Consider the following 22,083-nt stretch of genomic DNA (forward strand, 5'->3'; position numbering starts at 1 on the left):
TTTGCCCTTTTTGTGACTACGCCTGCGTCAGAAATTTCCAAAAATAAATATCTATGTACAGAGTATGAAAAGTGCCTTTGACTTCAATCTTCACATAGGTGTAGAATGGATTCGAATAGAGATATTTTCTTAAAGTTAACTGTTCTGAAAAGATGAAAAGGCGATCTAGAGGATGGAATCATTTTGGTTTTACTGAAGTGTACGGCTGCAGTTTCCGACCTCTCTGAGGAAACGTTTGTATGATATTTTTTTTTTGTCAGGGTTTTAGGTTAGGGTCAAGGTTAAGTGTTAGGGTTAGGTTCAGGGAAGTAACTTTGACAAGGGTAAGTGAGGTGCCCTTTTTCAACTCTGCGAATGTTTGCCCTTTTTGTGACTGCGCATGGGTCAGAAATTTCCAAAATATTTCTAGGTACAGAGTATGAAAAGTGCCTTTGATTTCAATCTTCAAACAGATGTAGAATTGATTTGAGTAGAGATATTTTCTTAAAGTTAACTGTTCCGAAAAGATGAAAAGACAATCTAAAGGATGGCAGCTTATTGGATTGACTGAAGTGTACGGACGCACTTTCCGACCTCTCAGAAGACATGTTTCTGTTTTTTTTTGGTTTTTTTTGTCAGTGTTTGGATTAGGATCTAGGTAAGTGTTGGGGTTAGGTTCAAGGTAGTAATTTTGACGAGGGCAGTGGACTTTGACGAGGGTTTTTGAGGTGGACTTTTTCATCTGTTCGAATGTTTGCCCTTTTTGTGAGTACGCCTGCGTCAGAAATTTCCAAAAATAAATATCTATGTACAGAGTATGAAAAGTGCCTTTGACTTCAATCTTCACACAGGTGTAGAATGAATTCGAATAGAGATATTTTCTTAAAGTTAACTGTTCTGAAAAGATGAAAAGGCGATCTAGAGGATGGAAACTTATTGGTTTTACTGAAGTGTACGGCCGCACTTTCCGACCTCTCTGAAGAAACGTTTGTATTATATTTTTTTTTTGGTCAGGGTTTTAGGTTAGGGTCAAGGTTAAGTGTTAGGGTTAGGTTCAGGGAAGTAACTTTGACAAGGGTAAGTGAGGTGCCCTTTTTCAACTCTGCGAATATTTGCCCTTTTTGTGACTACGCATGCGTCAGAAATTTCCAAAATATTTCTAGGTACAGAGTATGAAAAGTGCCTTTGACTTCAATCTTCAAACAGGTGTAGAATTGATTCGAGTAGAGATATTTTCTTAAAGTTAACTGTTCCGAAATGATGAAAAGGCAATCTAGAGGATAGAAGCTTATTGGATTGACTGGAGTGTACGGCCGCACTTTCCGACCTCTCTGAAGACACGTTTCTGTTTTTTTTTTCAGTGTTTGGATTAGGGTCAAGGTAAGTGTTAGGGTTAGGTTCATGGTAGTAATTTTGACGAGGGCAGTGGACTTTGACGAGGGTTTTCGAGGTGCACTTTTTCATCTTTTCGAATGTTTGCCCTTTTTGTGACTACGCCTGCGTCAGAAATTTCCAAAAATAAATATCTATGTACAGAGTATGAAAAGTGCCTTTGACTTCAATCTTCACACAGGTGTAGAATGGATTCGAATAGAGATATTTTCTTAAAGTTAACTGTTCTGAAAAGATGAAAAGGCGATCTACAGGATGGAAACTTATTGGTTTTACTGAAGTGTACGGCCGCACTTTCCGACCTCTCTGAAGAAACGTTTGTATTATATTTTTTTTTTTGGTCAGGGTTTTAGGTTAGGGTCAAGGTTAAGTGTTAGGGTTAGGTTCAGGGAAGTAACTTTGACAAGGGTAAGTGAGGTGCCCTTTTTCAACTCTGCGAATATTTGCCCTTTTTGTGACTACGCATGCGTCAGAAATTTCCAAAATATTTCTAGGTACAGAGTATGAAACGTGCTTTTGACTTCAATCTTCAAACAGGTGTAGAATTGATTCGAGTAGACATATTTTCTTAAAGTTAACTGTTCCGAAATAATGAAAAGGAAATCTAAAGGATGGAAGCTTATTGGATTGACTAAAGTGTACGGCCGCACTTTCCGACCTCTCTGAAGACACGTTTCTGTTTTTTTTTTGGTCAGTGTTTGAATTAGGGTCAAGGTAAGTGTTAGGGTTAGGTTCAAGGTAGTAATTTTGACGAGGGCAGTGGACTTTGACGAGGGTTTTTGAGGTGCACTTTTTCATCTTTTCGAATGTTTGCCCTTTTTGTGACTACGCCTGCGTCAGAAATTTCCAAAAATAAATATCTATGTACAGAGTATGAAAAGTGCCTTTGACTTCAATCTTCAAACAGGTGTAGAATTGATTCGAGTAGAGATATTTTCTTAAAGTTAACTGTTCCGAAATGATGAAAAGGCAATCTAAAGGATGGAAGCTTATTGGATTGACTGAAGTGTACGGCCGCACTTTCCGACCTCTCTGAAGACACGTTTCTGTTTTTTTTTTGTTTTTTTTGGTCAGTGGTTGGGTTAGGGTCAAGGTAAATGTTAATGTTAGGTTCAAGGTAGTAATTTCGACGAGGGCAGTGGACTTTGACGAGGGTTAGGGAGGTGCATTTTTTCATCTTTTCGAATGTTTTCCCTTTTTGTGACTGCGCATGCGTCAGAAATTTCAAAAAATAAATATCTATGTACAGAGTATGAAAAGTGCCTTTGACTTCAATCTTCAAACAGGTGTAAAATTGATTCGCGTAGAGATAATTTCTTAAAGTTAACTGTTCCGAAATGATGAAAAGGCAATCTAAAGGATGGCAGCTTATTGGATTGACTGAAGTGTACGGACGCACTTTCCGACCTCTCAGAAGACATGTTTCTGTTTTTTTTTGGGTTTTTTTTGTCAGTGTTTGGATTAGGATCTAGGTAAGTGTTGGGGTTAGGTTCAAGGTAGTAATTTTGACGAGGGCAGTGGACTTTGACGAGGGTTTTGAGGTGCACTTTTTCATCTGTTCGAATGTTTGCCCTTTTTGTGAGTACGCCTGTGTCAGAAATTTCCAAAAATAAATATCTATGTACAGAGTATGAAAAGTGCCTTTGACTTCAATCTTCAAACAGGTGTAAAATTGATTCGCGTAGAGATAATTTCTTAAAGTTAACTGTTCCGAAATGATGAAAAGGCAATCTAAAGGATGGCAGCTTATTGGATTGACTGAAGTGTACGGCCGCACTTTCCGACCTCTCTGAAGACACGTTTCTGTTTTTTTTTTGTTGTTTTTTTGGTCAGTGGTTGGGTTAGGGTCAAGGTAAATGTTAATGTTAGGTTCAAGGTAGTAATTTCGACGAGGGCAGTGGACTTTGACGAGGGTTAGGGAGGTGCACTTTTTCATCTATTCAAATGTTTTCCCTTTTTGTGACTGCGCATGCTACAGAAATTTCCAAAAATAAATATCTATGTACAGAGTATGAAAAGTGCCTTTGACTTCAATCTTCAAACAGGTGTAAAATTGATTCGAGTAGAGATATTTTCTTAAAGTTAACTGTTCCGAAATGATAAAAAGGCAATCTAAAGGATGGAAGCTTATTGGATTGACTGAAGTGTCTGGCCGCACTTTCCGACCTCTCTGAAGACACGTTTCTGGTTTTTTGGTCAGTGTTTGGGTTAGGGTCAAGGTAAATGTTAGGGTTAGGTTCAAGGTAGTAATTTCGACGAGGGCAGTGGACTTTGACGAGGGTTTTTGAGGTGCACTTTTTCATCTTTTCGAATGTTTGCCCTTTTTGTGACTGCGCCTGCGTCAGAAATTTTCAAAAATAAATATCTATGTACAGAGTATGAAAAGTGCCTTTGACTTCAATCTTCACACAGGTGTAGAATGGATTCAAATAGAGATATTTTCTTAAAGTTAACTGTTCTGAAAAGATGAAAAGGCGATCTAGAGGATGGAAACTTATTGGTTTTACTGAAGTGTACGGCCGCACTTTCCGACCTCTCTGAAGAAACGTTTGTATTATATTTTTTTTTTGGTCAGGGTTTTAGGTTAGGGTCAAGGTTAAGTGTTAGGGTTAGGTTCAGGGAAGTAACTTTGACAAGGGTAAGTGAGGTGCCCTTTTTCAACTCTGCGAATATTTGCCCTTTTTGTGACTACGCATGCGTCAGAAATTTCCAAAATATTTCTAGGTACAGAGTATGAAAAGTGCCTTTGACTTCAATCTTCAAACAGGTGTAGAATTGATTCGAGTAGAGATATTTTCTTAAAGTTAACTGTTCCGAAATGATGAAAAGGCAATCTAGAGGATAGAAGCTTATTGGATTGACTGGAGTGTACGGCCGCACTTTCCAACCTCTCTGAAGACACGTTTCTGTTTTTTTTTTGTCAGTGTTTGGATTAGGGTCAAGGTAAGTGTTAGGGTTAGGTTCAAGGTAGTAATTTTGACGAGGGCAGTGGACTTTGACGAGGGTTTTCGAGGTGCACTTTTTCATCTTTTCGAATGTTTGCCCTTTTTGTGACTACGCCTGCGTCAGAAATTTCCAAAAATAAATATCTATGTACAGAGTATGAAAAGTGCCTTTGACTTCAATCTTCACACAGGTGTAGAATGGATTCGAATAGAGATATTTTCTTAAAGTTAACTGTTCCGAAATGATGAAAAGGCAATCTAAAGGATGGAAGCTTATTGGATTGACTGAAGTGTACGGCCGCACTTTCCGACCTCTCTGAAGACACGTTTCTGTTTTTTTTTTGTTTTTTTTTGGTCAGTGGTTGGGTTAGGGTCAAGGTAAATGTTAATGTTAGGTTCAAGGTAGTAATTTCGACGAGGGCAGTGGACTTTGACGAGGGTTAGGGTGGTGCACTTTTTCATCTTTTCGAATGTTTTCCCTTTTTGTGACTGCGCATGCGTCAGAAATTTCCAAAAATAAATATCTATGCACAGAGTATGAAAAGTGCCTTTGACTTCAATCTTCAAACAGGTGTAAAATTGATTCGAGTAGAGATATTTTCTTAAAGTTAACTGTTCCGAAATGATGAAAAGGCAATCTAAAGGATGGAAGCTTATTGGATTGACTGAAGTGTCCGGCCGCACTTTCCGACCTCTCTGAAGACACTTTTCTGGGTTTTTTTGGTCAGTGTTTGGGTTAGGGTCAAGGTAAATGTTAGGGTTAGGTTCAAGGTAGTAATTTCGACGAGGGCAGTGGACTTTGACGAGGGTTTTTGAGGTGCACTTTTTCATCTTTTCGAATGTTTGCCCTTTTTGTGACTGCGCCTGCGTCAGAAATTTCCAAAAATAAATATCTATGTACAGAGTATGAAAAGTGCCTTTGACTTCAATCTTCACACAGGTGTAGAATGGATTCAAATAGAGATATTTTCTTAAAGTTAACTGTTCTGAAAAGATGAAAAGGCGATCTAGAGGATGGAAACTTATTGGTTTTATTGAAGTGTACGGCCGCACTTTCCGACCTCTCTGAAGAAACGTTTGTATTATATTTTTTTTTTTGGTCAGGGTTTTAGGTTAGGGTCAAGGTTAAGTGTTAGGGTGAGGTTCAGGGAAGTAACTTTGACAAGGGTAATAAGTGAGATGCCCTTTTACAACTCTGTGAATATTTGCCCTTTTTGTGACTACGCATGCGTCAGAAATTTCCAAAATATTTATAGGTACAGAGTATGAAAAGTGCCTTTGACTTCAATCTTCAAACAGGTGTAGAATTGATTCGAGTAGAGATATTTTCTTAAAGTTAACTGTTCCGAAATGATGAAAAGGCAATCTAGAGGATAGAAGCTTATTGGATTGGCTGAAGTGTACGGCCGCACTTTCCGACCTCTCTGAAGACACGTTTCTGGTTTTTTTTTGGTTTTTTTTTGGTCAGTCTTTGGGTTAGGGTCAAGGTAAATGTTAATGTTAGGTTCAAGGTAGTAATTTTGACAAGGGCAGTGGACTTTGACGAGGGTAAGTGAGGTGCACTTTTTCATCTTTTCGAATGTTTTGCCTTTTTGTGACTGCGCATGCGTCAGAAATTTCCAAAAATAAATATCGAAGTACAGAGTATGAAAAGTGCCTTTAACTTCAACCTTCAAACAGGTGTAGAATGGATTCGAATAGAGATATTTTCTTAAAGTTAACTGTTCTAAAAAGATGAAAAGGCGATCTAGAGGATGGAAACTTATCTGTTTTATTGAAGTGTACGGCCGCACGTTTCGACTGGTGAGTCTTGTGTGGACGAGGCGCGTATTGAATTTTAAACCTGATGCCTTTTGTGATCAATTAATCATGTGTTTCTTTGTTTAATACGTTCTCTTATTTATTCGTCTTGTAGTCCTGTAAAATTATGTTGTCATTTCAATGTTATATTTAACATTGCCATTAAAGTGCGAGGTTTGGCATGCCACAAAACCAGGTTCAACCCACCATTTTTATCTTTAAAAATGTCCTGTACCAAGTCAGGAAAATGGCCATTGTTTTAATCATAGTTCGTTTCTGTGTGTGTAACATTCTGACGTTGTGTTTCCGTTGTGTCGTTTGTTGTCTCTTATATTTGAGTGTGAATTCACATTACTATTGATATGGTTATATTTATGAATTTACAGTTTACACATTTTTGAATTTTTTAAATACTAAGGCTTTTCTACCTCAGGCATAGATTACCTTAGCTGTAATTGGCAAAACTTGTAGGAATTTTGGTCCTCAATGCTCTTCAACTTCGTACTTTATTTGGCCTTTTTTGAAACTTTTTTGGATTCGAGCGTCTCTGATGAGTCTTTTGTAGACGAAACGCGCGTCTGGCGTATACTAAATTTATTCCTGGTATCTATGATGGGTTTAATTATAAGACTTGTCACGGTACTTTTCTATCCCAAATTCATGTATTTGGTTTTGATGTTATATTTGTTATTATCATCGGATTTTGTCTACTGCATAGTCCGTTTCTGTGTGTGTTACATTTTAATGTTGTGTCGTTGTTCTCCTCTTATATTTAATGCGTTTCCCTCAGTTTTAGTTTGTTACCCCAATTTTTTTTTTGAACAGCGGTATACTACTGTTGCCTTTATTTACATAAACCGACGATGATTAAAATCTTAAAAATCTGTATGTGTCTGAAAACTGCCTTTGACTTTCAGACAAAAGAATTGATTCGAGTTAACTGTTCTTAATAGCGAAAACGGCGATCTAAGGACGGCATTTTATTAGTTTCACTGAGGTGTACGGCAGCAATTTCCGACCTCAATCAAGAAAAGTCAGTGTGAGAGTAAAGGCTTAGCCCGATATTAACTTCAACTCCTAAACTAAAAGATAAAAACATTCAGTTTTCACCATAGGCTTGTTCGTCTAAAAATACTGTTCCTGAGAAGTTCGTTAAAAAATTTAAGAATAGTCCTCCCGGATGCTTAATATGTGATCTCAAGTAATGGAACAAAACTGATGTATTGGGTGGGAAGTGTTTGCCAAACCTTAACACTTTAAATTGACTGTGAAACCTAAAATATTAATGGACGAAATGATTTATACAACACTAGTTTAAGACGACAATTGGTCTATATACATTAAAAATAAAAAATAATTGACCAATAAGACACGCAATGTCAATTGTCCCTCTAGTGGTGGAAGAAAACATGAAATTGACTTTGTTACCCCGAATTATAATGGACGAAAATAAATGTAAACCTGACCTTCTCACAGTGTATGAAAAGCCTCTTCTTGATTTCTGTTTGAAATTTGTCTTTATATATGGGACAATTGTCGTGCGGAAGCATACATCGTCGTCCCGCATATACGGATCGATCAACTTTTCGGGACGACAATTTTGGTCGGGACGACAATGTCCTCCCGGATGCTTAATATGTGATCTCAAGTAATGCAACAAAAACTGATGTGCTGGGAGTATTTGCCAAACCTTAACACTTTTAAATTGACTGTGTTACCCCCAATATTAATTGAGGATTTATACAAAAAAAATGACGATTGGTCTATGTACAATAGAAATAAAAAGTAGTTTGTAAATAAGACACGCTATGGCAATTGTCCCTATCATGATGGAAGACAACATTAAATTTTTGAAGGGACGACAATTTTTGTCGGGACGACAATGTCCTCCCGGATGCTAAATATGTGATCAAGTAATGGAACAAAACTGATGTGTGGGAAGTGTTTGCCAAACCTTAACACTTTAAATTGACTGTGTTACCCCAAATATTAATGAACGAAATGATTTATACAACACTAGTTTAAGACGACAATTGGTCTATGTACATTAAAAATAAAAAGTCATTGATCAATAAGACACACAATGTCAATTGTCCCTCTAGTGGTGGAAGAAAACATTAAATTGACTTTGTAACCTCGAATATTAATGGACGAAAGTAAATATAAAAACTGACCTTCTTAAAGTGTATTAAAAGGCTCTTTTTGATAAAAAAAAAAATTGATCAATAAGACACACAATGTCAATTGTCCCTCTAGTGGTGGAAGAAAACATTAAATTGACTTTGTTACCCCCAATTATAATGGACGAACATAAATGTAAAAACTGACCTTCTCACAGTTTATAAAAAGCTAGGTCGGGACGACAATGTCCTCCCGGATGCCTAATATGTGATCTCAAGTAATGGGACAAAAACTGATTTGTTAGAAGTGTTTGTCAAACCTATACACTTTGAATTGAACGTGTTACCCCCAATATTAATTGACGAGAGGATTTACACAAATAATCGTTAAGGCGACAATTGGTCTATGTGCAATAGAAATAAAAAGTAATTTAAAGATAAGACACGCAATGTCAATTGACCCTCTAGTGGTGGAGGAAAACATTAAAATACATTGCTATCCCTAATTATAATGAACGAAAGTAAATATAAAAACTGACCTTCTCACAGTGTATGAAAAGCCACTTCTTGATATCTTTTTAACTTTTTTCTTGATAATATGTGACTTTTTTCGTGCGGAAGCATCAATCGTCGTCCCGAAGATGCGTACCTATCAGCTTTTCGGGACGACATTTTAGGTACGACCAATGCTTTCCACACGATATTTTTTTTCCAACTAGATTATTACACACTACTGTATCATGTTACTTCATATGTTGAAAATAATATACGAACAATCTTTTGTTTAATTTAAGTGGTTGTATAAAAACAGATACAATATTAACTCTTCATCAGTTGTAAAAAGTTGGGGTTAATGTTGGGGTTAGGCTTCACTTCATTTAACATTAATCTTTTCCATTCCTCAACATGATCCTGTGCTTCGATCGGATTGAAATTTAAAAAATAGACCCAAAAGTGTCAGTTTTTTTTTTTGATGAACAAGCCTATGTGGAAGACCGCATGTCTTTATCTTTTGTAGTTTCGGAGATTATTTTTATGTTGTGGTTAAGGCTTGACTCTCAAACAAACGTTTCTTCAGGGAAGTCGGATAGTGCGGCCGTACACTTCAGTGATACGAAACAGTTTGCTTCCTCTAGAACGCTTTTGCAGCTTTTCAGAACAGGGAACTTTAAGAAAATATGTCTATTTGAACCCAATCTAAACCTGTTTAAAAATGAGGTCAAAGGCACTTTTTATACGACCGCAAAACTTTTGCGATCGTATATTGGTATCACGTCGTCGTCGTCAGCGTGGTCCGAAGACTGATTGTTTCCGGATAATAACTTTAGTATAAGTAACTAATAATCGATTAAATTTTAACACAATGTTTATAACCATAAAAGGAAGCTTGAGATTGATTTTGAGGCTTAAGGTCAATAAAGGTTGAAGAATTAAGGGCCCAATGGGCCCAAAAGAAGCATGCATCTACTAGAGTGGCATGACAATAGGTTTAGTATAAGTATTTCAATTGCTCAATTGTACCACAATGTTTAATACCATAAGTAGAAGGTTGGGATATATTTTGAGGGTTATGGGGCATAAAGTCTAGAAATAAAAGATTAAAAAGGGATCAAAGACAAGCATTTTAGTAGTTTCAAGGCAATGAATTGGAATTATCCTTCTTTGTCTAGAAAGGCTGTTGAATCACCTTTACCCAATGCTTTATGAAATATTCTTTTAAAAATTGGAGTGATCTTTTTTTTGTCCAGAATGGTAGTTGAATCAACTTAAACCAATGCATTATACAATATACAATGCACTTTTGGCCATTTTTGGATTCGAGCGTCACTGATGAGTCTTTAGTAGACGAAACGCGCGTCTGTCGTATATACAAAATTTAGTCCTGGTATCTATGATGAGTTTATATACAGTGATTACAAGTACTATTTTATATTTAAGTATTTTATGATGTATTTAAATGAGTAGTCATTGTTGCACTCCATAAGAAATTTAAATTCAGATCAGTTTTGGAATTAAGGAAAGGGGGAGGTGAAAAAAATATGGGGAGAGGGGTCAATTTTTCTCATTTTAGATTTCAAAAATACAAATGAAATTTCTTCGAACATTTTTTTGAGAGGATTAATATTCAACAGCAAAGTGAATTGCTCAAAGGCATATTTCGTTCTAAGTTCATTAGACAACATTCATTCTGTGTCAGAAATCTATGCTCTGTCAACTATTTAATCACAATCCAAATTCAGAGCTGAATAAAGCTTGAATATTGTGTTCATTCTTGCCCCAACCGTTCAGGGTTCGATCTCTGCGGTCGTAAAAAGCTGCGCTCTGCGGAGCATCTGATTATACCCTTTTCTTATACATTTCACGCATGCAAAATCCCTAAAAAACTAAAGACTAAGAAGCACTAACCCCATCAAAAACTTGGGGTGATCTCAGGTGCTACGAAAGAGTAGGCAGATCATGCGTCACATGTGGTACCCGTCGTGTTGTTCGTGTTTATACCAACCCAATAAATAGTCTTATTCAGTAGTCACATTCATAAAAGGGAAGGGGATTGTAGTTACGACGTAAGAAACCGATATCATCTGTGAAACGGTTATTTCATAACGGTCAACCAACTCGTGATAGCGTCCGTAAAATTTACGATGGATGATTTCAACTTCATCATTGAGAACTCTTGGTTTAAAAGCTTCCTTGTGAGCAGCAACCTCTGTCAAGAAAATCATGATAAGAAATACAAGCACGGGAATATACAACTGATAGGTGAATGTCTAAGGTCCAGAAAAGCTGAAAAGGCCCAGATTGGTTAACCCTCGGTTAGTCTTCATCATAGGTCCAAACTTATGTCTAAACAGTCCATCATGCCTACTCTCTCTATGACAAAGTCTATAACAAATTATCTACGGCTAGACTTATTTGCACACTAGGTGATTATGATGTGTAAAAGTTTAATGTCCAAGGGACAAAAACCCAAACGACCAGGTTGGATAGTTTTCGGTTCATCCGTGACCAACATCCTCCCCCCATACACACATGAAGCTCCCTTTTGTTACTGAATACCATCCTCCTTCCTTTTTTCTAAAACGCACCTTCCTCCTTCATCTTATCACAACACATCTTCCTTCTTCCTCATCTCGCCACACACCTTCCTCCTTCCTCTTTGAACAATACACACACATACACACACATACCCTCCTCCTCCCTTTTGTTATCGAATACCTTTCTCCTTCTTTTTCCCTTTATCACATTTTCTTCTAAAACACACCTTTCTCGTTCCTTTTTTCTTTTCAATCGCACCTTCCTCTTTCCTTTTTCCCCCCACTTATTACCGCATACCTTCCTCCTGTCTTTTGTAACAACACATCTTCTTCCTTTTGCTTCTCTCTGCAGACCTTCCTCCGTCCTCTTTTTACTACACACCTTTATTCTTCCTCTTTATAAGATAAATTTACGCAGAAAGAAGAGGAGGAAGAATGTAAAACGTTATAAGTGGATGGATGAAACTCGATCATTAAAAACGATAGAAAGAAAGAGAAACATCAATCATTACAAAGTCATACTGATAACAGGTCAGTAAATGTATACCTCTCTTACTACTACCATTGCTTAATGAACACTTCAATAATGAATTGTTTGAATTAATGTTTTATTTACTTGGGAAAACACGAATAATTTGCAATAAAATATGTTTTCATTGGGATGTATACATTTTCGTATCCTTATACGTATAATCAACATAAGAAATGTACAATAAGCACATGCGCAATGCATATGCATATTATTGTAAAAATCAGAATTTCTACTATAATCTTTTTCGTTCAAAAAACTTATTACAGGTTTTAAATATTGCAAATTGGCATCAAAACAATTTATAGATCTGATATGCATCAACTTACTGTTTGTCGATATTTTTTAATTCAACCACTTAACGACAAGGGCAGTTTTTACATGACCGCAAACAATTGTTTGCATCGTATAATGCTATTATGTCCTCTGCGTCATCGTCCGAAGACGCATTTAGTGTCCGGAAAATAATTTTAGATTTAGTTAATTGATCTCTAAAATATTTAACCAGAAAGTTCAATACCACTAAAGAAAAGTTGGGATTGATTTTGAGGGTTATGGTCCAAATAGTCTAATAATTGGTGGCAAAACGGGGGCCAAAAATAATAATTTTTGTAGTTTTCAAACAATAACTTGTGTTTAAGTGCATATATTTCTCTTAAATTATACCACAAGTTTCCATACCATGAAGAGATGGTTAGTATTGACTTTTAGGGGTTATTGCTCAAAATGTTTTGGGATTAGGGAAAACTAGGTTTGCTGGTCAATGGACAATAACTGTAAGACAATTTAAAAACAGTGAAAGGGTTGTAATAAAAAAACATTAAACCTACAATGTTGGGTATATTCGGATTTACCTCCCTAACACTACTTGTAAATTATATATAGAGAAATGTCAGGTTTTTGAGCAAATTCTAAAAAAAATGGTGTGGTGGTAGTTTCCAATTTTCTTTCTCCAAATTTTTCAAATTTCAAATTTTAGAAATGTTTAAAGAAAAAATCTTTAATTGCACAATATTGCAGAATAGATTTTTAAGATCTTGACATTTTTGTTGTGTCAGTAACCCACATTATGTCAAAAATTTGATCACAATCCAAATTCAGAGCTGTATTAAGCTGGAATGGAGTGTCCATACTTGCCCCAACTGTTCAGGATATAAAGCTGAGCCCTCTGGAACAACTGTGTGCAATGGCGTAGGTCCAGACTATGTTTTTGTATTATTTTCATGTCTCCTAAAAATGAACAGAAATGACAGATACAATACATATCATAACGTTAATGTACACTGGCTGTAAATGATAGGTAAAGTTATAAGGTCCAAAATGTAAAAAAGGCCCAGATGGGTTAGATCTCGGTTAGTCTTACCGGTAATCCTGGTTCAAACTTTTATCTGAACAGTCCATCATGCCTTACCCATATCTACCAAAGTCTATACATTTTACCCACGGCAAGACTTATTTACACACTTTTTTATACTTTAGTTTAGACATATGTTTAAAAGAACCCGATTGTTAACCCACTTTGGCCTGTTGACACACAAAGTAAGTTTTAACAATCACATGCATACCCCTTATTTTTTAAAAAGTCTTTAAAAAATGCCTCACGAAAATCTTTTCTTTTTAAATTTGAAGATTTTACATATTTACATTAAGTTTTTTTTAGATCCGATATGCACCAACTTCCTGTTATCCTATATTTGATAATTCAACCATTGTACACCAATGAAAGTTTTACGTAAATGGTTTTCTTTGTTCCCTTAAAAAAGAAAGATTTTGTATTTGTTTTGAGGTTTGGTGATTTTGAGTTGTAGGACATGAATGGAAATTCTTTGTCAATGTTTTATTGGCTTCTTTACAAAGAAATTGTTGACGTATTGCTTCAGAACAACTTATTCAGTAATGCATGTTGATACCCTGTTTTTTTTATATTGTTTACACGTGTTCTCAAAATTTTGCAGTACTAAACATTTTAGTAATTTTTCCGCACTGAAAATTTCAGTCCTTTTTAAATATTAACGATTTCAATCCTTTATGAGTACTAAAATTATCAGTCATTATTTTAAAAATATTCTAAGACATATGAATGAATGAGATTAAACAGTCAGAATACACACATGCTTTATTGCCGTTTTAATCTTGCTGACGACAACTTCAAAATATACACATTGTGATGAGAATTACAAACTGAGAACTGTCAACAGAATAAGGAAACTGAAAATTTTAAATAACGAATTACGACTTAAAACAAGAAAGTTTACATTGAATAGTGATAAAGTTGAATATGCTGTTCAAACTAAGTACATTTTTAGATTACTACACTGCCACAACAGAAACATAACATTTAAATGTAACACACACAGACACTAACTATGATATAACAGTGGCCAATTCCATGACTTGGTACAGGGCATTTTGAGATAAAAGTGGTTGGTTGAACCTGGTTTGTTGGCATGCCAAGTATACCATTAAAATGATAACATTACATGGCAGGACTACACTACGTATAAATAGGAGAAAATAAAGGACAGAGAAACAAACGATAAATAGTAAACAAAAAGTTATCTGGTTAAAAATTTAATACACCAGACATGCGCCTCACAAAATTAGCGACGGCCAGATAAAAAAAGTTTGAAAACCACAACAAGTACATAGCTGAAAAGCATTGAGGACCGAAAGTTCCAAAATTGTCATTATCTAGATCGCCTTTTCATCCTTTCGGAACAGTCAACATTTATATAATATTTTTATTCAAATCTTTTTTACACATGTTTCAAGATTAAAGACAAAGGCACTTTTGATACTCTGTACTTTGAAATATTTGAGAAAATTTCACGCATTTGTAGTAACAAAGAAGGGAAGACATGCTCAGAAGTTAAAAAAAGCCACCTAATTAACTCTTGCCAAAGTCCACTACCCCTGCCCCAAACCTTGACCCTAATTCTAACTATAATCCTTATCCTAACACTGACTCTAGCTCTAACCCTGAACTTAACCCTACCCCTGATCTTAACCATAACCCAAACCCTCACTTTAGCGTAAACACTAACCCTAAACCAAAGCCTGACCCAAACTCTAACACTAACCTAAATCAAACCCTGACCCTATTCCAAACCCTTACCAAAACTAAAAACCCCAAATATGTTAAAACCGATGATTTGAAGGCCTTGCTTTATTTTGGAAAGGGTAAGTCTAGGATGGTAACCGATTGGACATTCGTGTTAAGTTTTTTTCTCACAAACCTGCGTTTTGGAGGGGTTCTTGGTGAAGTGATGGGTTTGTAACTTTTCAAAGTCGATCTTTTCAAAATCCTTACAGGATCATATGCTTTGATCGGCTTGAAATTACAAAAACTGTCCCGTTAGGTACATTATTTTTCAACGATAAAACATATAGTGAAGACTAGAAGTCTTTATCTGTTATAGTTTCGAAGTCTTGGGTTAATGTATTGGTTTTGCTAAAGTCTTTTCAAAGTCATGATTAGGCTTTACTCTGACACAAACGTTTCTTGAGTGAGGTCGTAAAATGCGGCCTTACACTTCAGTGATACCAATTAATTTCCATTATCTAGATCACTTTTCAGCTTTTTGAAACTTTTCATTTCAAGAAAATATCTCTATTCGACTACACCTGTTTAAACATTGCAGTGTAAGGGACTTGTCATACCGAAAAAAAAAAATGTTTTGGGAAATTTCACGCAGAAGCACTCAACGAAAGGGCCAGACATGCCCAAAAGTGACAAAAGTCAACTCACTTACCCTCGCGAAAGTCCCCTACCATATCCCAAACACTGGTCCTTACACTTACTAAAACCCAAATTTTTAACACTTCACTTTGGTTGTCGCTTCAGGGTTGGAATAGATATAGTTTCTTACAGTTAAATGTTCAGAAAAATAAAAAAAAAGAGATCTAAAGGACGTGACCTGATTGGTATCACCGAAATGTACAGCAGCTCTTTCGGACCTCACTGGAGAAACGTGTGTATGAGAGTGAAGCTTAACCCCGACATTAACTACAACTCCGAAACTATACATAAAGCGTGTTTTGAATTTGAATTTTGCAACTATAGTTAAAAGAATTGTGATTCCCGCTAAAAAAGCAATTAAGCCTAACAGACTATAATGATATTATATTAAAAAGACTTAAGATGACAAAATTCTTGCTAGTAATTAGGAATTACAATCAAACAATTGATGACTTGCTAAATAACTGGCTATATGAACCGAATCTTATTTAATCTTATCTTAGTAACTTCCTGATGCCAGTCAATCAGACGGAAGATAGACAAAAATACACCATTTTGCCAAAAAATAAATAAAAAAAGTATATGTTAAGAGCACTATCCCTAAGTTCTTTTTGATATTTGGAGTTTCAAATGATATTGCACATTGGTATAACTAAACAGCTAATTAACTTTTACAATATATTTATCTTGACATATGTACTGTTTATGTAGTACAAGTTTGGAATTAAAAGGTCCGAAGATATTGCGTCATTACTAAATACGTGTTAGTCTTTAATGACAATTGAATTGCATCATCACTATTATTGTGGTCTCTGGATGGAAATTCCTTAGTGATTTTCAGTTCACGCTTGATATTATATTGGCCGATGAAACATATCTTATGCATTCTTACTAGATAATCATGGAGGAAAAACAAGAAGACAAATTGAACGTTGCCCTTGAAATGAGACAGAGAGAAATCCATGGAACCATTAAATTGCCAAGAATTAAAAGTTTTAGCTTGAACCGAGTTGTAACAGTGCGTGGGTATGGACGATCTGGAAAGACAAATAGAATGGCGTTTAGAACATTAAAGGTGACGAATAGATTTGTTACGCAGTTGGAGAGAACAGTGACCTATTGTGAAGGACCCTACCTTGATCAAAAGGATACCTGTTTCGTTTGTTGACTTAAATGAAAATACATGTACATTTAAAATATTTCAAGGTCTTACAATCTACGAAATAAGATGTATTTTTTAATTTTGTGTTATGTTTCGTTAACAATGTAGTGATATGTGCATTCATATATTAAAAAAGAGATATCTGTGGTTTCCCATTAAACATAGTAATCGGTATATTTGTTTCTTTGTTTCTAACGCAATATCCTTTTGAAGATAAAATTGAGAATGGAAATGTGAAATGTGTCAAAGAGACAACAACCCGACTATAGAAAAAACAACAGCAGAAGTTCACCAACAGGTCTTCAATGTAGCGAGAAATTCCCGAACCCGGAGGCGTCCTTTAACACATTTCTAAGTAGAAACATTCCAGCAGCACCTGCATATATCTCACAATTGATATTCCAGCGATTCCATTTCCTATCATGATTTTCTTGATAGAGGGTTGCTGCTCACAAGGAAGCTCTTTTGAACACGATGATGAGTGCTGTACCTGTATTTTGACTATTTTATTTATTATGGCTCTTTAGTTCACGAATCATTTTAAAAAGAAACGGAGATTGATGAGACTATCGTATAAAGTGTGAGGTTTAGTGCTATAAAACCAGGTTTAATCCACCATGTTCTACATTTGAAAAATGCCTGTACCAAGTCAGGAATATGACAGTTGGTCTCCATTCGTTTTTTTTATTTATTTGTCATTTGATTTTGCCATATGATAAGGGACTTTCCGATTTGATTTTCCTCTGAGTTCAGTATTTTTGTGATTTTACTTTTTTCAAATTGTGAAGTTGAAATCATCTCTCCGTAAATTTTACGGACGCCATTATGAGTTAGTTGACTGTTATGGAATAACAGTTTCACAAATGATGTCTGATATGTTCCCTACGTCGTGACTTCAAACCCCTTCCCTATCTTAAATTTTGTTACCGAATGAGACTATTTACCGGAATTGTTATAACATGAGCAACACGCCGGGTGCCACATGTGAAGCAGGATCGGCTTACCCTTCCGGATCACCTCCATCAAGAAAATCATGATAAGAAATACAAGTACGAGAATATGCAACTGAAAGGTGAATGTCTAGTGTCCAGAAAAGCTGAAAAGGCCCAGATGGGTTAACCCTCGGTTAGTCTGCATCATAGGTCCAAACTTATGTCTAAACAGTCAATCATGCCTATCCCCTTTATATCAACATCTCGTAAAAGTCAACTTCCATAACTCTAATTCAAACTCATACCTATACCTTTACCCTAACCTAGACCCTAACTCTAACCCTTACCCAAACTCAACCCCCTACGCAACACCAAACCTTAACCCAAACCCAAACCCAAATCCTTACCGTAATTCAACCTCAAACCCATTCCCTAACGTCAAACCTAACCCAAACCCCAAAGTCAAACCCCAAACCCTAACCCTCTCATTGATAAATTGCATTCCTACTTTGAACAGTGATAACTATGACATTTTTAACCGATTTGAAAGATCTTTGACGTTCTAGAAAGCTCTGACAAACTGCTATTCGATGAATATGATGTCTGTCAAATGAAATGTCATTTTTTCCTGTTTATTTGGAAAGTAGCAATTTTGTTATTTTCTCAGGCTCGAATCTTTATCATTTCGCATGCAATCGGAAAAACATCTAAGTAAGTTAGACTCGTTTTTTCTAGTTCTTTCAAGATAGCCTAAGGGTAAGAGACTAAATTTTTGAAACAAAAAAGTTGGGTTCAAAAATGTGCAAATTTTTTAGAAAGATTCGAAAGAGTCGAAATACGCCGGCTATTTAACACGGTCCAAAAGAATTTTTCATCGTTTCTTACTCTCAGAATAAGGTGTGTGAAATTTAAAATGTGTGGCTCACTTCCAAAGAGGAAACCAATATAGTTACAAAAAGATTAAAAAAAAATCTTTCAAATATCAGTGACGTCATTGAGTGTGGCCGTACACTTCAAATGATATACGTTTTCATCCTCTAGATCGCCTTTCCATCTTTTAGGAACAGTAAATTTTAAGAAAAAATCTCTATTAAAATCCATTCTACATCTGTTTGAAGATTGAAGTCAAAGACACTTTTCATACTCTGTACTTAATATTTTCGGAAATTTCTGACGCATGCGCAGTCACAAAAAAGGTCAGAAATGCACGGAAATGAAAAAGGTCACCTCACTAACCATCGCCAAAGTACACTACCCTAACCCTAACCCTAACCCTGACCTTGACCCTAACTCAAACCCTAACCCTAACTCAAACCCTGACCCTAACCCAAACCCTAACCCTGACCCTAACCCAAACCCTGACCCTGACTCTAATCCAAACCCTAACCCTGACCCTAATCCAAATCCTAACCCTGACCCTAACCTAAACCCTGACCCTAACCCAAACACTAACCCTTAACCAAACACCAAATGTGTTAAAATGTTGATTTGGAGGCCTTACTTTATCTCGGAACAGGTAAGTCTAGAAGGGTAACCGATTGGATTTTCGTATAAAGTTTTTACACGAACTTCTTAAAAAAAAGAGTTTTGGAGGAATGGGGGGGGGGGGGGTCAGGTTATTGTTTTTGGTACTTTTTATAAGCGATCTTACAATAGTTCAACATGATCCTATGTTTCGATCGGCTTGAACATAAAAAATCGGCCCCGTAACGGGTAGTACTTTTTGACAATTTAACCCGTGGCGAAGACCGCAAGTCTTTTTTTTGTAGTTTGGGAGTTGGAGTTAATTTCGGGGTTAGGCTTCACTCTCGCACAAACGTTTCTTCAGAGGTCGGAAAGTGCGGCCGTACACTTCAGTGATACCAATAAGTTTTCATCCTCTAGATCGCCTTTCCATCTGTTAGAAACAGTTAACTTCATGAACATATCTCTATTCAAATCCATTCTACATCTGTATGAAGATTGAAGTCAAAGGCACTTTTCATACTCTGTACTATTTATATTTTTGGAAATTTCTGACACATGCGCAGTCACAAAAAAGGGCAGATATGCGCAGAAGTGAAAAAGGTCACCTCACTAACCCTTGTCAAGGTACACTACCGTAACCTTAACCCTAACCCTAACCAATACCCTAACCAAAACTGTCCACAAGAGTCCAAATTGACACAGAAATTAACAATTATAGTTAACCGTACGACCCCCAACAATGAGCAAAGCCCATACCGCATAGTCAGCTATAAAAGGCCCCGAAATGACAATGTAAAATAATTGAAACATCTGTGTCATGGCTTAAATACAAAAATTGATCAATAACAATGAAATGACTTTTATTTTACATATATATAAATTTATTTTTATATATGATAAGGTAACAAAGATACGTGTTTAACATAATATTTCATCCTTTGGTTTGAACATTTGTTTATTATCATTGTAATCATCAGAGGGGATGGTGAAAGGACAAGGATGATATTTAAACAAAATGATGGGCTAATTAAATCATCAATGATCATTCATCTAAATGCAGGATATGTGCCCATGAGCCTTAGTTTATATTGGAAATAAATGTCAAATATGGAACCGTTTGTAAAAAAGGAAAGCTATTAGTATTAAACCTAGCATTATTTTGTTCCCTACTTGCTTCAAAATTAATTGAAACTTTTATAAAACAGTAGCATCTTCTTTTTTTAGTAATACTTCATTTGCTAGAACTCATGGCAATATAATTTGCTACAGTTCACGTGAAACTTGCCCTTCAGTTATAGGACTCCAAGTATTTGGGTTGATTTAATATACATATATAAGTAAGCAATGAATGTGGTTGCTAAATTTGATATATGTTTTTTTGTAAATTTTTGTCAATTATTTATTTGTTTTTGTTCTTATTGCGATTGTGACACGGCGATGACTGTTATACCCCTATTTTGACAGTTTTACCTATTATGTCTGTTTTATTTCCACATCGTTATCAATATAATGCGACTGTATTACAATTGAAAGGTTTAGCGCTATATACCGGGTGCAATCCACTATTTTCTACATTTTATAATGCCTGTACCGAGTCAGGAATATGACAGTTGTTGTCCATTGTTTTGATGTGTTTTATCATTTGATTTTGTCATTTGATTAGGAACTTTCCGTTTTGAGTTTTCCTCGGAGTTCAATAGTTTTGTTATTTTACGTTTTACTAAATAACTTACTAAGTCTTTAGTGTTTTATGTTGTTTCTTGTGTACTATTTTTGTGTCTGTTGTTTTTTTGTTTTTAAGCCATTGTGTTGTCCGTTTATTTTCGATTTATGAGTTTGACTATTCCTCCGGTATCTGTTACCCCTCTTTTCAATAGTTGGTAATTGATTTGTCTGTTTGTCGGTCATAAAGAGTAGTGCTCTTTTGAAATTTTGCTCATACTGTATTAATGTTATGAACCTGACATTATTTTATTATATTTGTCTTGATATTAAGTTCAAAATCGGGTCAAAATGGTAGGCTGTATTTAACGAGCGACTCCTCGATGAAAATTTCACCCACGTAATTTGTTTTTACCGAGGATATAGTTTGCCGGCCTCGATGGTCGAGAGACCCGTGGTAGCTGGCCCGCGTCTAACGCGCGACTTCTCGATGAAAATTTCACCCACGTAATTTTTTTTTAACGAGGGTATAGTTTGCCGGCCTCGATGGTCGAGAAAGTAAAGGCATCTTACTGTCTTTCTTTGTAGGTATAATACATAGGCACAGGAGGAAGATACGCCCTAAAAAATGGATGGTGGATGATTTTACGTCCGAAAATGAAGGAAGAAGAGAGTTCATCGTCATGCATTGAAGAAGGAATGTCCGCAGTATAAAAACGATAAAATGGACAAGGATATTGAAAAACCGACTGTGCAAAACCTATCTGGATAATCAATGTTGATGAAAAAAACCTTGTTGGATATTAAATTGCAAGTAATTTATACAGGGAAAAAACGAATTAAGGTATGTTTAAGAGCATGTATGTATCGTTCGTCAATGTATTGTATTATGTAGTAATGTATCTTTTGTAGATAAGTAGCAGTATATTTTGATGTGTCTGACTCTGAATTAATTGAAAACTAACAAGCTAGAATATTCACATATAGTTGATTTATTTAAACATAGATATCGAAATTTATTTTATCATCATCTGTTTTAAAGTTACACAAATTACCCTATTTTCCATTGTACAACACAAACAGAGCGAAATCGTAAAAAAACAGCAAACTTATACAAAAAAACTTTAACAAAACTGTTTTATTTACACTATGGTACAGCCGAAGAGTAAATTCTTCGCTCAACATTTTGGACTTATAACATTATTCCTCTCTTTCTTGTCCTCTGCCCTGTAAAAAAGATATGAAATATTACAAATCCATTACACTATAAAACATTGCATAACAATTTTCAATAATGTGGTCAATTGAATGAAATGTTAAA

At 35.7% G+C, this 22,083-nt stretch overlaps 2 protein-coding genes across 2 annotated transcripts in view; one reads left to right on the plus strand and one right to left on the minus strand.

The window, feature by feature from the left end:
* LOC143076945 (uncharacterized) overlaps window positions 1-22,083 on the plus strand; it is a 177,383-nt gene that overhangs the window by 41,945 nt on the left and 113,355 nt on the right. The window lies entirely within an intron of this gene.
* LOC143076944 (uncharacterized) overlaps window positions 21,742-22,083 on the minus strand; it is a 96,687-nt gene continuing 96,345 nt past the window's right edge. Inside the window, exon 9 of the mRNA XM_076252841.1 lies at window positions 21,742-21,989. Coding sequence (XP_076108956.1) covers window positions 21,941-21,989 — 49 coding nt within the window. The 3' untranslated portion in view covers window positions 21,742-21,940. The remainder of the gene's footprint in view (window positions 21,990-22,083) is intronic.

Source organism: Mytilus galloprovincialis, chromosome 5 (assembly GCF_965363235.1).
Source record: "Mytilus galloprovincialis chromosome 5, xbMytGall1.hap1.1, whole genome shotgun sequence".
NCBI classification, from domain to species: Eukaryota; Metazoa; Mollusca; class Bivalvia; order Mytilida; family Mytilidae; genus Mytilus; species Mytilus galloprovincialis.